The 17481-nt window shown below is 35.0% G+C and overlaps 1 protein-coding gene across 5 annotated transcripts in view; it reads right to left on the reverse strand.

Annotated features, from left to right (window-relative positions):
- Window positions 1-1497: 1497 nt before the first annotated feature.
- FNDC3A (fibronectin type III domain containing 3A) overlaps window positions 1498-17481 on the reverse strand; it is a 212789-nt gene continuing 196805 nt past the window's right edge. For all 5 annotated transcript variants that reach the window (XM_037037935.1, XM_037037922.1, XM_037037927.1 and 2 more), the window contains 8 exons: window positions 17288-17463; window positions 15513-15626; window positions 14624-14773; window positions 14243-14526; window positions 13931-14143; window positions 11335-11501; window positions 4597-4724; window positions 1498-1853 (listed from right to left, as the gene is read on the reverse strand). In XM_037037935.1, the coding sequence (XP_036893830.1) occupies window positions 1539-1853; window positions 4597-4724; window positions 11335-11501; window positions 13931-14143; window positions 14243-14526; window positions 14624-14773; window positions 15513-15626; window positions 17288-17463 (1547 nt within the window). In that variant the 3' untranslated portion in view covers window positions 1498-1538. The remainder of the gene's footprint in view (window positions 1854-4596; window positions 4725-11334; window positions 11502-13930; window positions 14144-14242; window positions 14527-14623; window positions 14774-15512; window positions 15627-17287; window positions 17464-17481) is intronic.

Below are 17481 nucleotides of genomic sequence, written 5' to 3' on the forward strand. Positions count from 1 at the left end.
TCGACATAAAACAATTACAACACATGCCCATCCTAATATAAGATAAATTCTTCAGAGATCTTCAAAGTACAAAACATATGTCCTTTATCAAAGACTGACACAATTGCTTGGTAATCACTAAAATGCTAACTTTAGCAACTAAAAATTAGTGATTCACTATCCTAAAATTCAAATAAATTAAAAAGGCTAGTTACAAGTGTTTTACAGATAACAGATATGCTAAAATGAGAATTTCAGAAAGTTTCGTTACAAATTGTATTATCACTGGCAGTTATTGACATCTGTACAAGATGTACAATGTGATACTTGACAAAATACAATCTGATCATCCAAGAACTCACAAATGTAAGCTCACAAAACAATGAATTCTGCTATTGCAAAGTGCTCTAATGCAACATTAACCACATGCTATCAACAATTTGGAAGCATCCAAACAGACATTACATGAAACATCAGTTTTTTAAGAAAGAAAGCAGCTTGAAGTTTACTGGTGCAAATTAATTTTGTCTTCAAATCTGGTGTCCCAAACAAAAAGGTTAGGTTTGGTTATGAATTCTGATGGTGATGGCAGTAGTTATGGGGGAAGCAGCATGACTTATGAAAGTTCTTCAAAATTAGCTGATACCAGATAGATGAGTGTGTGTGTGTGTGTAGTATTTCTACACTTGGTATGTATAGTTTATATATAAGCCACATATGTACATGTATGTACTTATACACATACATATAGTTCAAAGATTCACAAAGCTAAATTAAATAGGCTTGAAATTCAGTTATGATTATTTTAAAAAACTATCTAAAAGCTTTCTGTTCTTTACCATGTCCTCAAAACCCGAAGAGGTGCCTTTTGAATAAACATTAAATTATTTTTGGCCAAATAAACTTGTCTGTGCTTTCTTTAAGTGACTTATCTGTGAATTCATGAATATATATAGTGTAATAAAGAATTCCACATTCATCAAACTAGAGACTTTTTTTTTCCAGGAATATTCTTTCATCCAGTTTTTGTTTTCTAATCTCCTCCAGTTATTCATCATAATCCCACTTACCAAACAATTAAGACAAATGAGGAGGTAGAAATATAGCACTAGAATGCTTTCAAAGCATCAGACTTTAACATTTTTATATAGCTATTGGTGTAAATTTTAATCATTTTGAATCATTTACTAGGTGATACTCTTTAAAACAGATCAGGCTGTCAGTGTTATACTCATGCTGACTGGTCAAAATATCAATTATATATTCTTGCCTCTTAGAAAGTCTGTTTGAGAAGAAGGCATGTCAAAAATAAAAAAATGTAAGGGGAAAAAAGGTAAGAAAAAGCCCAGCCAGATGAAAAAACCAAAAACTGTTATTTCTGTGGCTTGAATTCTAATAAAGTGCCTCTACCTACCAATATAAGCACTGAAAATGGCAAAATGGTGTATATAGTCTCAATGCCAGTACTAAATGCCACTGTTTTGTAAAAGCAATACAGAAATAATTTTAGTACATGACAAAATAAAATGTAATACAGTATTAAAAATAAAGTTATATTTTCACTTGATTACAAAGTACTGAATGATAAAAGCAATCAAAATGGAAAAGAAAGCAAACAGCACAAGGATGACGGCTGCACACTGCTCATCAGTAAGTGCTCGCCGGGTCCTTGTGCTTTCCACAGTGTCTCTGTTGGTGCTGGCTGGTGGTTCAGTCCTCTGAGAGATGAAGAAAACTGTTGTGCTGTAGGGACCTACTAGGTCCTGAGGCCCCACAGAGTCTTGGCACTGTCGGATGGCACATACACGGAAACGATATTCACAGTTCAGCTGAAGGCTTGAATACCGGAATGAAGAGTCAGGGCCCTTGTAAATCTGTGCATAAGATATTAGTGAAAAAATTATGTGAGGAGGCTGGGCAGAAAATCTGTGTTAAAATTGGCTAGTTTTAGAATTACCTTGTGACATGGAAGCTAGGCCTTTTATCTTTTAAATAGTATTTAAAAATACTTATCCAGAACTTAAATCTGTCTGCTGTATAAGACAAGAGAAACTGAAAAGTTACAATGTAAGATCTACCCTCACAGAGCTTGTAGACCAGGTAAGAAGTGAAGATGTGTTCTTAAAGTAGCTAGAAAGCAAGCAAAGTCACTCCACGGGCATTTCCCTGGTTTCCTCAAATGTATGACGAAAACTTTTGTGAAATCATTCCATGAAAGGAGGAAGGGTGGCTAATCTTGCTCCCCTATTACATCTTTACATAACTGGTTTCGGGATAATTCCAAATATATCTGTTGATTGAAACAATTAATGAAAAATAGGGAGATTTCTATAGCTGCCTATGACAAATCATTTAATAAGCTTTAAAGAAGAGAGATCACTTAGAATCACAGAATTGGATCTTAAAACCAAAGTTTTCTGCCTATCCCTTAGAAGGAAGTAGTAAGAATGGAATTCCATAGATTTTCATTCAGAGAATATATGTATCAGAACTTGTCACCCCTGGGTCCAAGCTGTGCTCTACCACTATGCACTACATGTGTTCTTGAATGGTAATTATGATAATGAAATAAATCACTACTTGCTAAAGCACTTAGCACAGTGCCCAGCATATAGCGAGTGCTCAATATATAAAGCTATCATTTTTCTGTTAAGGAGTCCCTCCTGCAACTCTGTATGTGGGAAAACCAAGGCTCACAGTGATATTCCAATTGAGTTCTCCCAGCCAGTTTGGTAGGCTGTAAGTCAGATTAACCAAAACCTGGGGTAGCATTCTTTCAAGTAATTTTAGCTGCCTCAATTGTATCTGTGTTGTAAATCTAAATCTTTTACATACTGGTTTGCTACAGAATGCTTATGAGTGTATGTAAGATGAAGTTCTGAGGAAATTAGTATTTGAAGTATTCCAATGTGCTTACAATCTAAAGTACTTGAAAGTGATGATAAGATTTAGGTTTCCTCAATCTTATGTAGGAATCATAATTAGCATTGATTTTTCATGTACTGATATGTTTATTAAAATTCATATACTACTCAAATGTGGGGTCCCTATTTCCTTTAAACATGTAATATGATTTCTTTAATTTAATTTTGCTTCCTCCTTGGAAGGAAACCTGCTTATCCGTACATTATATTTAAATCTATGTCAATTCGCAATGGCTTAATAAAGAAAAACAATCACATGCCAAATTTAGTATGGGCCTGTCATAATTTCAGTTACAAAATTACACTTCCATGCTTAACAAAATTCAGAATAAAAATATATCTATAGTGGAAAATATTCAATTATTAATAGTTACAATGGAAGACCCAAATAAAGATGAATGACTGCTTTTCTACTGGGAAGAAAAATGCAAGATAAGATACTATAATCAAACAACCCAGCTTAAAAGTGCTCAAAATCAAGGTGGAGTGCAAAAACAGAAAATAAGATGAAATAAGTATACAAATTAGGCTTTTGAGTCATACAAAAAAGTTCTTTGTCTTTAAAATTTCTTGGCCAGGAAGTTGATACTTCTAGCCTTCCACAGTAAGTGTCAGCTGTTGCATTCACAACACAGACTATTACTATTAATGTAGAAGCCTCCTTAATAGTCTCTCTGCTCTGCCCTTGTCTCACTCTAGCCAAAATGACTCTGAGTCTGATCATGTGACAATTCTGGTCAAAATCCTCTACCGGCTTCTCATTTTACATGGAGTGCAAGCTGACAGTATGGCCTATAATGCCTTACATGATATATCCACACCATTCAACAGACCCCCACTCCTACCCATCTTCCCTTTTCTCACAGACCCAGCCATACTGGCTTCCTTGTTGTTCATTAAATTAACAATCATACTCCAGCCTTGTGGCCCTTGCACCTGTTGTTTCCTCTTCTAGGAACACTCTTCACCCCATATTTACTTTGTTCAGGTCTCCATTCAAATGTCATCTGATTCCCTATATAAAGTAACACTAGTGATCCCTCCCCTCAGTACTCCCTGTTCCTTTTATCCAGTTTTATTTTTTCTCCACTGCAATTATCACTATCTAACATTCAATATACTGATGTGTTTTGTTGCTTTTAGTATCTCTTTTTCTACTAGAATGTAAGCTCCTTGGAGGCAAAAACTTTTTATTCATGTACCAGAGTGCTTGGTACAGAGTTCAATAAACACTTGTTAAATGAAAGAACAATTTGTTTAAATGTAGTTCATGTAGTTACTAATTTTTGGAACACTGAACAAATTGTTTTTCAATTACAACTGACATATAATACTATATTAGTTTCAGGCATACAACATAGTGATTAAATATTCATATAACTTGTGAAGTGATCATCTTGATAAGTCTAGTGCCCATCTGATACCATACGTAGTTAATACAATATTATTGACTATATTCCCTATGTTGTTTTACACATCCTCTATTTTTATAACTGCTAATTTGTACTTCCTAATCCCTTTACCTTTTCCATTCCCAGCCCATAATCTTGTGACTATCAATTTGTTCTATCTATAAGATGAACGAATGTTTTTGAATTAGGAAGATAAACATAGTCAAATCTGGCATTGAAAAATTTATAGAAATGAGAAAGGAAAAATATACATATCCACAGAATTGTACCTTGGCACATACCTGTTTGAATTCAGAATCTTTTCCCATTATAACCTGAAGACTGTAAATAACTGGATCACCTTTCATTGGCTGTAAACACTCCCATGTAATCTCACAAACGTGATCATTTACTTTCTCTATTTTGGGGGCTATAGAGAACAAAAAAGTAAGTAAAATCTGCTCTACCTCATTTTTACTTGAAACATTATAAATACACTTGTTTTATTAAGTATCACAAAACTTTAAAACTCACTTATTAAGAAATAAATATCAGTGAATTTTACAAATCTGCAGAGAAATGGTCAATAGTTCACTTTTATTATCTCCAGGCCATACAATCTAAGGATGCTATAGTGGCTAGACTGACTAAAAGATCTGTCAAGATGATGAGCACTTTATTGAGCTAAGAAGCCAACAGAGGGGTATGAGACAGTTCAAAAACAACTATGATGGTACTTTTAAGAACATAAGTAGAGCATGAAGTTTATAATTTAATCTCCTAATAGGGTGAGTTGAAAAATACCCCTAGTCCTTTCACCATATATGACTATCTTCATCAATATTACTAGAAACACTATTCACTAACAGTCCCTTTAAATATGAATCTCCTTAACAAATGGTATATTTGAGCATGATCCAGAACACTGTATTAAAAGTATTTGTGATTTGTCCTCAGAGTGTGAGGAATTTTAGCATTTTTGGCTAAATGTACAAAATACAATCTTGCTGCATTCACTTTCAGTAAGAACCCCTCTGAAATTAATTTTAAAGATATTTGTATATACAAATGCGAATGTATTTGTGTGTCTAAATTTACTTTAAAAACTCAAGTCAACTAAGAATTCACGTTTTGCTTAACAGACAACCTGGCTCTCTCCCAGAAATCCAAATGAATGAAGTAACAGTGAAAGAAAAACAACCAGAATTTGTAATTTTTTATTTTTTTTCAATTACTTTAATTATTTTTCAAGTACAGTTTTCTGTCTATTACTCCCATCCCATCCCACCCCCCGTGTTCCCCCCTCCCTCCCATTTCCACCCTTCTCAGTTGTTGTCCATGTATCCTTTATATTTGTTCCTCCAAATCCCTCCCCTATGTCCCCTGAAATTCCCTCCTCTCTGGTCACTGTCAGCCTGTTCTCTATTTCAGTGTCTTTGGTTATATTTTGCTTGCTTGTTTGTTTTGTTGTTTAGCTTCCTGTTAGAGGTGAGATCATATGGTATTTGTCCTTCAACACCTGGCTTGTTTCACTCAGCATAATGCTTTCCAGTTCCATCCATGTTGTTGCAAAAGGTACGAGCTCCTTCTTTCTTTCTGCAGCATAAAATTCCATTGTGTATATGTACCATAGTTTTTTGATCCATTCATTTACTGACGGGCACCTAGTTTGCTTCCAAATCTTGGCTATTGTAAATTGTGCTGCTATGAACATTGGGGTGCATAGGTTCTTTGGGATTGGTGTTTTAGGGTTCTTAGGATACAATCCCAACAGTGGAATTGCTGGGTCAAAAGGCAAGTCCAATTTTAGTTTTCTGAGAAAATTCCATACTGTTTTCCATAATGGTTGTACCAGTCTGCAATCCCAGCAACAGTGGACCAGAGTCCCCTTTTCCTCACACCCTCTCCAACATTTGTTGTTTATTGCTTTGTTTATGATAGCCATTCTCACTGCTGTAAAATGGTATCTCATTGTAGTTTTAATTTGCATCTCTCTGATAGCTAGTGATATTGAGCATCTTTTCATGTGTCTCTGGATCCTCTGTATGTCCTCCTTGCAGAAGTGTCTGTTCAAGTCCTTTGCCCATTTTTTAATTGGGTTAGTTGTCTTCTTAGAGTGAAGTCGTGTGAGTTCTTTGTATATTTTGGAGATTAAACCTTTGTCTGAGGTATCATTGGCAAATATGTTTTCCCATACAGTTGGTTGTCTTTTTATTTTAATGCTGTTTTCTTTAGCTGCGCAGAAGCTTTTTATTTTGATGAGATCCCATTTGTTTATTCTTTCCTTTATAGTCCTTGCTCTAGGGGACATATCAGTAAAAATGTTGCTGCGTGAAATATCTGAGATTTTCCTGCCAATGTTCTCCTCTAGGACTTTAATGGTGTCATGGCTTATATTTAAGTCTTTTATCCACCTTGAATTTATTTTGGTGTATGATGTAAGTTGGTGCTCGAGTTTCATTTTTTTGCATGTAGCTGTCCAGTTCTCCCAACACCATTTGTTGAAGAGGCTATCTTTACCCCATTTTATGATACTGCCCCCTTTGTCGAATATTAATTGACTGTAGAGATTTGGGTTTATTTCTGGGCTCTCTATTCTGTTCCATTGGTCTATGTGCCTGTTTTTATGCCAGTACCAGGCTGTTTTGATTACAGTGGCCTTGTAATACAGTTTGATATCAGGTATTGTGATCCCTCCTACTTTGTTCTTCTTTCTTAACATTGCAGCTGCTATTCGGGGTCTTTTATGGTTCCAGATAAATTTTTGAAGTGTTTGTTCTATGTCTGTGAAATATGCCATTGGTACTTTAATAGGTATTGCATTGAATCTGTAAATTGCTTTGGGTAGTATGGACATTTTGATGATGTTAATTCTTCCAATCCATGAACACGGTATACGTCTCCATTTGTTTGTGTCTTCCTTGATTTCTGTCTTCAGTGTTGTGTAATTTTCTGCATACAGGTCTTTAACCTCCTTGGTTAGATTTATTCCCAGATATTTTATTTTTCTTTTTGCTATATCGAATGGGATTTTTTTCTTGATTTCTGCTTCTGCTGATTCATTGTTAGTATACAGAAATGCCTTTGATTTCTGGATATTGACTTTGTATCCCGCTGTTTTGCCAAATTCATTTATTAGTTCCAGCAGTTTTTTGGTAGAGTCTATAGGATTTTCCATGTACACTATCATGTCATCTGCAAACAGTGACAGTTTTGTTTCCTCCTTTCCGATTTGGATGCCTTTTATTTCCTTTTCTTGTCTGATTGCTGTGGCTAGAACTTCCAATACTATATTAAATAGAAGTGGTGAAAGTGGACAACCTTGTCTTGTTCCTGATCTTAGTGGAAAAGCTTTCAGTTTTTGCCCATTCAGTATGATGTTGGCTGTAGGTCTTTCATATATGGCCTTTATTATATTGAGGAATGCTCCCTCTATTCCCACTTTGCTGAGTACCTTTATCATAAATGGGTGTTGTACCTTATCAAAAGCTTTTTCCGCGTCTATTGATATGACCATGTGGTTTTTGTCCTTGCTTTTGTTTATGTGGTGTATTACATTTACTGATTTGCGGATATTGAACCATCCTTGCATCCCTGGGATGAATCCCACTTGGTCATGGTGTATGATCTTTTTGATGTATTGTTGGATGCGATTTGCCAATATTTTGTTGAGGATTTTAGCATCTATGTTCATCAGTGATATTGGCCTGTAATTTTCTTTCTTTGTTGTGTCTCTCTCTGGTTTTGGAATTAGGATAATGCTCGCTTCATAAAAAGAGTTTGGGAGTTTCCCATCATTTTGGATTTTTTGGAATAGTCTGTGAAGAATAGGGGTTAGCTCTTCCTTAAACGCTTTGTAGAATTCTCCTGTGAAACCATCTGGTCCGGGGCTTTTGTGTGATGGGAGTTTTTTGATTACTGCTTCAATTTCATTTGCTGTTATTGGTCTGTTCAGGCTTTCTACTTCTTCTTCATTGAGTTTTGGAAGATTATATTTTTCTAGAAATTTGTCCATTTCACCTAGGTTTTCAAATTTCTTGGCATACAGTTCTTCATAGTAATTCCTTACAATCCCTTCTATTTCTGTGGTATCAGTTGTAATCTCTCCTCTTTCATTTCTGATTGTGTTTATTTGTGTCCTCTCTCTTCTTTTCTTAATGAGCCTACTTAAAGGCTTGTCTATTTTGTTTATCTTTTCAAAAAACCAACTCTTGGATTCATTGATCCTTATAATTGTGCTTTTGGTCTCTATGTCATTTAATTCTGCTCTGATCTTGGTTATTTCCTTCCTTGTACTTGCTCTGGGCTGTCTTTGTTGTTGTTCTTCGAGTTCTTGCAGGCGTCGGGTTAGGTTGTTTGTTTGAAATGTTTCTATTTTCTTTAGGTAAGCCTGTATTGCTATGAACTTCCCTCTCAGGACTGCCTTGGCCGTGTCCCATAAGTTTTGGGTTGTTGTGAGTTCATTTTCATTTGTTTCCAGAAACTTTTTGATTTCTTCCCTAATTTCAATCTTGACCCATTCGTTGTTTAATAGCATACCATTCAGTCTCCATGATTTTGGGTGTTTTGGGTTTTTTCCTTTGGGGTTGGTTTCTAATTTCAGTCCCTTGTGGTCAGAGAAAATGCTTGGTATGATTTCAATTTTCTTGAATTTGTTGAGGCTCATTTTGTGTCCTATCATGTGGTCTATCTTTGAAAATGTTCCATGTGCATTTGAAAAGAATGTGTATTTAGCTTCTTTGGGATGAAGCGCTCTATATATATCAGTCAAGTCCATTTCTTCTAGAGTGTCGTTTAATGCTGCTATATCTTTGTTGATATTTTGTTTGGAAGATCTGTCCATTTTTGACAGTGGGGTGTTAAAATCCCCTACTATAATTGTGTTGCTGTCAATATCTTTCTTGAAGTCTTCTAGGATTTTTCTTATATATTTGGGTGCTCCTATGTTGGGTGCATATATATTTATGATGTTAATGTCTTCGTGCTGGATTCTTCCCTTGAGCAATATGAAGTGACCTTCTGGGTCTCTCTTTATGGCCCTTTTTTTGAAGTCTATTTTGTCTGATATTAGAATTGCTACCCCGGCTTTTTTTTCTTGTCCATTTGCTTGGAAAATTTGTTTCCAGCCTTTCACTTTTAGTCTGTGATGGTCTTTTGTCCTGAGGTGGGTCTCCTGTAGGCAGCATATGTGTGGGTCATGCTTTCTTATCCATTCAGCTATTCTATGTCTTTTGATTGGAGCATTTAATCCATTTACATTCAAGGTTATTATTGATAGGGACTTATTCATTGCCATTTTTGTACCACAGTTCCTCTCTGTCTCTCTCTTTTCCTTCCTTTCCTTAAAGCAGCCCTTTTAGTATTTCTTGTAGAGCTGGTTTGGTGGAGGCATATTCTTTTAGACTTCTTTTGTCTTGGAAGCTCTTTATTTGGCCTTCTATCTTGATTGAGAGCCTTGCTGGGTAAAGTAGCCTTGGTTGTAGGCCTCTGGTTCTCATTACTTGAAATATTTCTTGCCATTCTCTTCTTGCTTGGAGTGTTTCCATTGAGAAGTCAGTAGCTAACCTTATTGGGGCTCCCTTGTATGTTACTTCCTTTTTCTCCCTTGCTGCCTTTAGGATTCTCTCTTTGTCTTGAAATTTTTCCATTTTAATGATGATGTGTCTTGAAGTGGGCCTCTTTGGGTTCCTCTTGAATGGGACTCTCTGTGATTCCTGGATTCGTGTAACTTTTTCTCTCATCAAATTAGGAAAATTTTCCATCATTACTCTTTCAAATAGGTTTTCTATCCCTTGTTCTTCTTCTTCTCCTTCTGGTATTCCTATTATTCGGATATTATTACGTTTCATATTATCTTGCATTTCTCTTAGCCCATCTTCATTCTTTTTGAGCCTCTTTTCCCTTTCTTGCTCTTTCTGGGAGATTCTTTCTACTGTGTCCTCCAACTCACTGATCCGATCTTCTGCCTCATCGATCCTGCTTTTCATTCCTTCTACTGTGTTCTTCAGTTCCGAAATTGTATTCTTCATTTCCTCTTGTCCTTTGGTGATAGTTTCTATTTCCTTTTTCATGTTGATATAGTTTGCGGAGAGCTCATGGTAGCTCCCCTCTAGTTTCTGGTAGCTCATTGTGAGCTCTTTGAATTTCCTGATAACTAGTGCTTTGAATTCAATATCTGATAGCTGACTTGCCTCTCTTTCATCTAACATTATTTCTGAGACTTCCACCTTTTCTTTCATTTGGGCATTGTTTCTTTGTCTTCCCATTGCTTATGAGACTCTTCTTGTTAGCTTCAGCTTCTTAAATTGATCTGTTCTGACTCCCTAGGTTTATGGTGTGAACTTCTGTGGTAGAATTCCTGTGAAATTCAGTGGTACAGTCTCCTGCAGGTATCTTGATGTTCTCCGCTTCCACCTACTCCTTTCTTTGTGTGTGTGTGATCAGCTCAGCATTTTTGGTCTGTTCGTAGGCAAGCTGTCATCCACAGATCTGGAATAAAAGTCTCAGACACAGAGGAAGCCAGTAGAAGTCGACTGAATCTCTGTGGGGGACACTGGTAGCATGAATTTATAAGTCAATGCAGCACTTTGGCTTCTTAGGTTCCAGGCAGCGCGGGGTGCTGCAACCGTTCCCCTGCCCCGGCCCCAGCCCCGGCCCTCCGGCAGCTCTCGGTTAAGAACCGGGGAATGAATGAAGTACGCGCCTAGGGTATGTAATTTTTTCTTTAAATAACAATAGCAGAAACAGCTAATAACCCTATTAGAAAACCAGTCTATGTATTTAATTTAATATTTTTGTTAGATTATTAAAAAGGTCAGTGACAAAAACCAGTACTTGTCTGCGTATCAGTGACGTAGATAAAACAACTTTTATTATTGAGTGAAACTATGAGTAGTTTGTCTATCAAATGTCCTTCTTATAATTTACTTGTTGGACATATGCTGGATGATAAATTTTAATAAGAGTACATAAAGCACCATGAAAATGCATTTAAAAGTAATTTGTTACTAAAGAAAATAACCTGAGTATGTATAACTCACCTTTCAAGGCAGCTGGGACAGATTTTGGAGTAGTGAAAATATATTCTTGGGAGAGAGGACCTTCCCCTGCTTCATTACAAGCTTGAATACAGAATTTATAGGATGTGGACTCATTAAGTCTTTGTACTTTGTATGTATGACATGGACCTCTGTACAAGGATATAAACCTAAAATGGAAATAGTTCATTAAAAATAATCCTTGACTACCTTATGTTTAAAAACTACTAAAAAGTACATTTGGGACATTTAGGAATTATTTAGGAATAATTCACTCCTAGAATTTAATGTCAGGATTGGCTTGTCACTCCAAATAAATAAATAAATAAATAAATAAATAAATGTATGTATGTTTTTGTATCACATGATGAAAATCACAGAACTGGTAAATTTCTTCATCTGACATGGTTTTCTGAAAAATTATCACTAAATTTTATATCCAACCATGTTAACTATTTATTTTCAGGCTTCCAATTGCTATGTTTTAATATATACATTTTAAAATGTAATGAGAACACCACAATTTTCATTGTAAATCATTTCTAACTGGAGACAGGCATACAATTTGTTACATAAAAAAGATAATTCTCAATTCCCAGGTATAATTTTACCTGATCTCATGATATTTTCTAGAGATTTACACAGTAGTATGACAGAAATAATTTATTTCCCATAAATTATTTATGTGAACTGTTTGATGGGAAGTTTAATATTATGTATGTTACCTATAACTTGAATGTTCAATATTTTTGATTGGCTGTTTTTAAAATTTTTGGATGTTGGGGAATGAACAATGAATGCTCATATAGTTCTAATGGTCTGAAAACTGTAGTTGGGTTAAAAATGAAATATTTAATGATCTGAAGTAACAGTAATTTCCAAGAAGCAGTAATTGAATAAGCCGTGACTTTTTAATCATATGTATGCACATGGGTACATATTTAAAGACAGCAAAGAGAAAAAAAGAAAACCAGTTTTAAAACCACTGTTGAAAAGAGCGAAACAATGACACAGCCTGTGGTCAGGAAATAGCTAAATACCATTCTGACATTATTCCACAAGAAGTATAAATAGGCCAGTAACTACAGATACTAAACTAATTCATTAAATTTATATAGTGAATTCACAATACCATAAAAATTTAAATTTATTTTCCATAACCAAGGGCACTAACCATACCCTATAACAATCCTCTGGATGCTACCTAAATATTATTTAAGTGTTAAGTTCTGTAATAGAATACAGACTATTGTACCTATCTTTATCAGAATTTTTATTATTTTTTAAATACCTATTAGACATGTTTCCAGTAAACCTTCTTATACTGCCCCTAATGTAAATGCTAGAAAGGGGATGAAAATATTTTAAAAATTAATTCACCCAACAATAACAATATATATTGCCAAAGATAAATAGCTATACCAAAACTCTGTGGTAAAACAAACTCCTTCTAGAGATAAGGCTACAAAGAGTACATAAAATTCTGCCAAGAATAGAAGTTACATGCATAGAGGCATACATTTCAGGAAATGATCAATACCATTTGCTCTGTGTAATGCTCTTACATAGTGATAAAGTATTTTAATTCCATATATTTTCTAAATGTGTATGTATTTCTCAGAGGGTATTTATATTATGAATAAAATTTCCACTATTGAGTAAGTAACTAAGATACAAACCCAACACCAAAAACAAAGTAGACTTGCGAAAAATTGTAGAAGAGTAACAGCTGTGTAGGGTATATGGCATTAGTTGTATGGGATATACTGTCAATTAACAGCCCTAGATTGGCATTTGAATAACACATATTACAAATATTTTGAATAACATTATAATTCAAATGCATGATTTAGTGGGGTAATTTACAGCATGAATATAATGAAAATGGAAAGGATGGTGGCATAGATAAGAACCTGAATAGCAAATGAACCACATAATTAATCACACAGTCTGACTGAGATCTGACAGTGAGGAACTGAACTGTATTCATTTAGTGTACAGGCTCTGTGACAGGGGTGTGGAGGAGAGTGAGACATAATCCCTGACTTCAGAAATCTCAGAGGCCTTAGTCAATCAATCATTTATTGTAAAAATTGCCTCTTGCTGGAAATAAGCATTCAAGAATTAGCCGAGATTGTCTTTTACTAATATAAAGAGAGTGAGTTAAAGCAGCCATTTTCACTGGGTGTGTCACAAGGATTTTTAAAACACTCAATACCTGTCAAATGAAAATGTGTCAAGAGCCAACACAATAGCTCTCCAGTATGAACAGGTCACAATTAAACCTTTTGTGTGTGTGTGTGCCCACGCTGCAGAACTTTACTAATTAGTTTATGTGTGCCATGACATGAAAAAGGTTGAAAATCACTGGGTTACCAATGTGAGCCAAAGAACAGACCCCTTAATTTCCTCTCTCTTGGCATCCCACTCACAAGTTAAAACCAGAAAATCTTCACTGTGTCTTCTAGTGTTTCAAATACAACATGCTTAAAAATTTTTATGCAAATTCTGTTTTTGAAAATGCATTTATTTCTATTTATAAAAAATTTTATATAATTAAAACCCCCAAAACTACAAAGAAGCACTTAAAAGCACTTACCTTCCATTCTTATCCACCATCTGAAGGTGGTACTGAACAGAATCTGTTGACAATATCTTTGGGGTTCCTTCTCCCCATTTCAGCTTAAGGTTCTGGTGGCTGAAGGCAACACATTCCAGACGAGGTGGATCGGGAGGGAGGGGCTTAGTTTTTAATTTTATCATGTGGCTGAAAGGACCAGCTCCAAGGTTGTTCAAGGCTTGAATTCGTATTCTAAATGTCACATAAAAGAAAAAAGAGTTTAGCTTATGATTATTCTATTAAAATGTCTCTTTGGTCTAGGCAAAAATTAGCATAATTTTTATAGTGTACCTGTATGTTGTATCTGGTTGCAAATTGTCTATAATATAGCTTGTAACCTTCCCTACTGTCAAAGGCTGTTTATCTCCAAAGTCTATGCTGTAAGCAAGGATTTCTGAACCATGGTCACAAGGCTTTTCCCAGCTTATTGCAAGGCATGTAGAAGGTGAATAGTTGGGATTTTCTATATCTTCATCACTTATTTCTTGAAGACAAGTCACAACACCAGGAACTGATGGTGGAGTCACACAGGCTACTACATCACTGAAAGGGCCTGCACCCACAATACTCAGAGCCTACAAATTAACAGAGCCCATAATTAACAAAGACATGATATGAAAATGCTCACAAAACCCTGGACAGAGTAAGTGACAAGGCTCAGGTTGCCTTTACCTGGACTCTGCAATAATAGGTCATTGCTGGTGAAAGTCCTTTCAATTCATAACTCAAACCAGGCCCACAGTAACATATCTGCATACTTCCTTCAACTCCTCCCCACTCCAATCGATATTCAGTGACATCAGTTCCATTACTGGAAGGGACCTTTTAGTTAAGAAAAGGATAAAGGAATTAAGTTTTGACATTGATTAAATAGCTTTTGGGCAAAAATACTCTTTAAAATGTTTAAGTAGAATTAAGACTACTCAGTATTATATTTTTATTTATTAAGACCACCTGAATTGAAGATTGGTCAAAAAATATAACTTTCTTTTCGATCAGAATTAGAAATATCACTGAATCACTTTAGAAAGAGTAAATATATTTAAGGTAAATATAAATATATATTTAAGGTAAATATACTTCTAAATAATTCAGAGATAGTAAATACTATAAAATAGTAAATCATACAACAATATTTTTCTTTGTTAAATTTCTAAGGAAACTGAAAATGTTACTTATCACCACTGATTATCACTATATATAATAAAGACACTGGAGATAATAATTATGAGAAATAGTGTTATACTAATTCCTATGAATGTTTGTTCTGAACATTAAGTTAGCCACTGGTTAAATATCTTAGTTTTGAGACAAAGCCTTTGAGATAAAATGCAAAGTACATCATGAACAAGAACCTAAATACTCACAATGCAAATATACCTTACTTAAATGCTTCAAAGAGAAAAAGCAGTTCACTTTCTGCTATGTAAATTTAATGAGACTTACACTTTGTATAACTTAAGAGAGGATGTGAACTACTAGAGCATATGAACAGTTTATTATTTTATATAATCTTTTAATTTCCTAAGAAGTAAACATAAGTCAATGGAAATTACAATACCTCCCAATTTATTTGTGCGCAAGTTGCAGATCTGCACGTTATTTGAGGGGGCTTGCATTGATCTGGTGGTCCAGGGGCTGTAGTAATATCACATTTTTCTGAAAATGGTCCAAACTAGAAAAACAAATATAACCAGTGTTTTCATTTTTCACATACTGATGATTTAGCTCTCCATAAAAATTCACAAACAGTTAAACATAATTCCTCTCCTTCAAGACTAATTGGTCATAATATAATTCTAAAAGCATTCACAGGACGTAAAATGATTTAATGATCATGGAAGTGAATGTATGGGGTATTTTTAAATTTCTTTACTGTACTTTCTCTCCTGTCCCTTATTCCTTCATGAACTGTTTTTTTGTAAGAAAGGCAGGGCATAAGGGAACTAGGTAGGTAGAATCAGTCAGAAGTAGTTATGTAGTGAAATGGATACTGATTAAAAGCATGAGAGATGGTAGGCATAAATTCTATCTTAAAATTTACAGTAACTTTACAGGGGTCTAAAAGATATATTCTTAGGAAATATAGAAAGCAAGCATTTACTTAAGATGATTTAGACAAATTACTTTAACCGAAAATATAGATGAAAGATACTAGCATTAAAGATGTTATCCCAATATACTGCTGCCTTATGGGGCTGACAAGACGATGACTTATGTAAGAGCTGCCAACAAAATACTTTATAAACTTGACATGTAAGAAATTGAAAAGTAAGGTTACAGATAGAAATACTGAATTCAATTGGAGAATGTAAAATACAGTACAGTTCATTAAAACCCTAAATAATGTTTAGAAAAGAAGCTGAATTTAGTTTTGTGGAATTTTATTATAGAATAGTTCAAAGAACCACTGACACTCAACTGAGATAAGAAATTACTGCTTTGACCTTAGAGAACCTGCTGTAATGCAGGGAGACAAGAGGTTGTCATAGTTGGGTGGAAAGGGCTTTAGCTCTGGAGTCTGACAAACCTAAGCCCTGTAACTTTTTAGTCTGCATGACTATGGGCAAGATATTTAGTTTCTCCGAGCACTAACAGTTTTAGCTGTAAAATGGAGATACTATCTTTTTTGTCCATTTTATGGAGTTGTACAGATATGTATTTATTTACTTTATCCTCACCTGTGGACATTTTTTTCATTGCTTCTAGAGAGAGAAAGGAGGAGAGAAAAACAGTGACTTGAAAAACATCAATCAGCTGCCTCATGTATGCATTTGGATGGGGATTAAACCCGTAACCTAGGCATGTGCCCTCACTGGGAACTGAACCCACAACCGTTCACTTATAGAACAATGCTCCAAACAACTGAGCCACACAGACCTGGGCTAAATATGTAGAAAATATTTTTTAAAAAAAGCCACATAAAACCAGAAAAGCTTAAAATGTAAATCCTTCCTCAGGCAAAAAAAATGAATGTCACAATTAATTGCCAATGGAAAGTAAATGCTGCATACTGCCAACCTCAAAACACAAATTTATCATCTTATGATCTAGTTTCAATTCTTAAATATACTAAGTAAAGCCTACTAGCACCATCTGAAAGGCCAATTCTAGCCCAGCTCAAGTTTAAAGTGTCACAAATTATAAGAGGGATTTGAAAATACAGATGTTCTGTAACAATTAAGTTATGGTATATATTGACCTCTCTCTTATTTATCAATATAGGCTTAAAACTGCAAATTATAAAATATGAAGTCACAAATAAGAGATGTAGTTATTACATATACTACATGAAACACCCCTGTGATCATAATTCAGTTATCCAGGTCTTCCTACCCCCATTTTATTAGCTGCGTGCAGTCGGAAGCTGTAAGTCTTTCCAGGAAGAAGGTTGCTCACTATACATTCTACTTCAGAACCTTGGTAAACTTCTCTGGGTTCATCTTTTTCTACAGGAGACATTTCTACACCATAACAGGAAACGGGAGCTCCACCATCCACCAGAGGGGGTCCTAAAGGTGGAAAAAGAT

This window comes from Sturnira hondurensis, unplaced genomic scaffold (assembly GCF_014824575.4).
Source record: "Sturnira hondurensis isolate 20B ecotype Veracruz unplaced genomic scaffold, ASM1482457v3 Scaffold0001918, whole genome shotgun sequence".
Classification (NCBI taxonomy): domain Eukaryota; kingdom Metazoa; phylum Chordata; class Mammalia; order Chiroptera; family Phyllostomidae; genus Sturnira; species Sturnira hondurensis.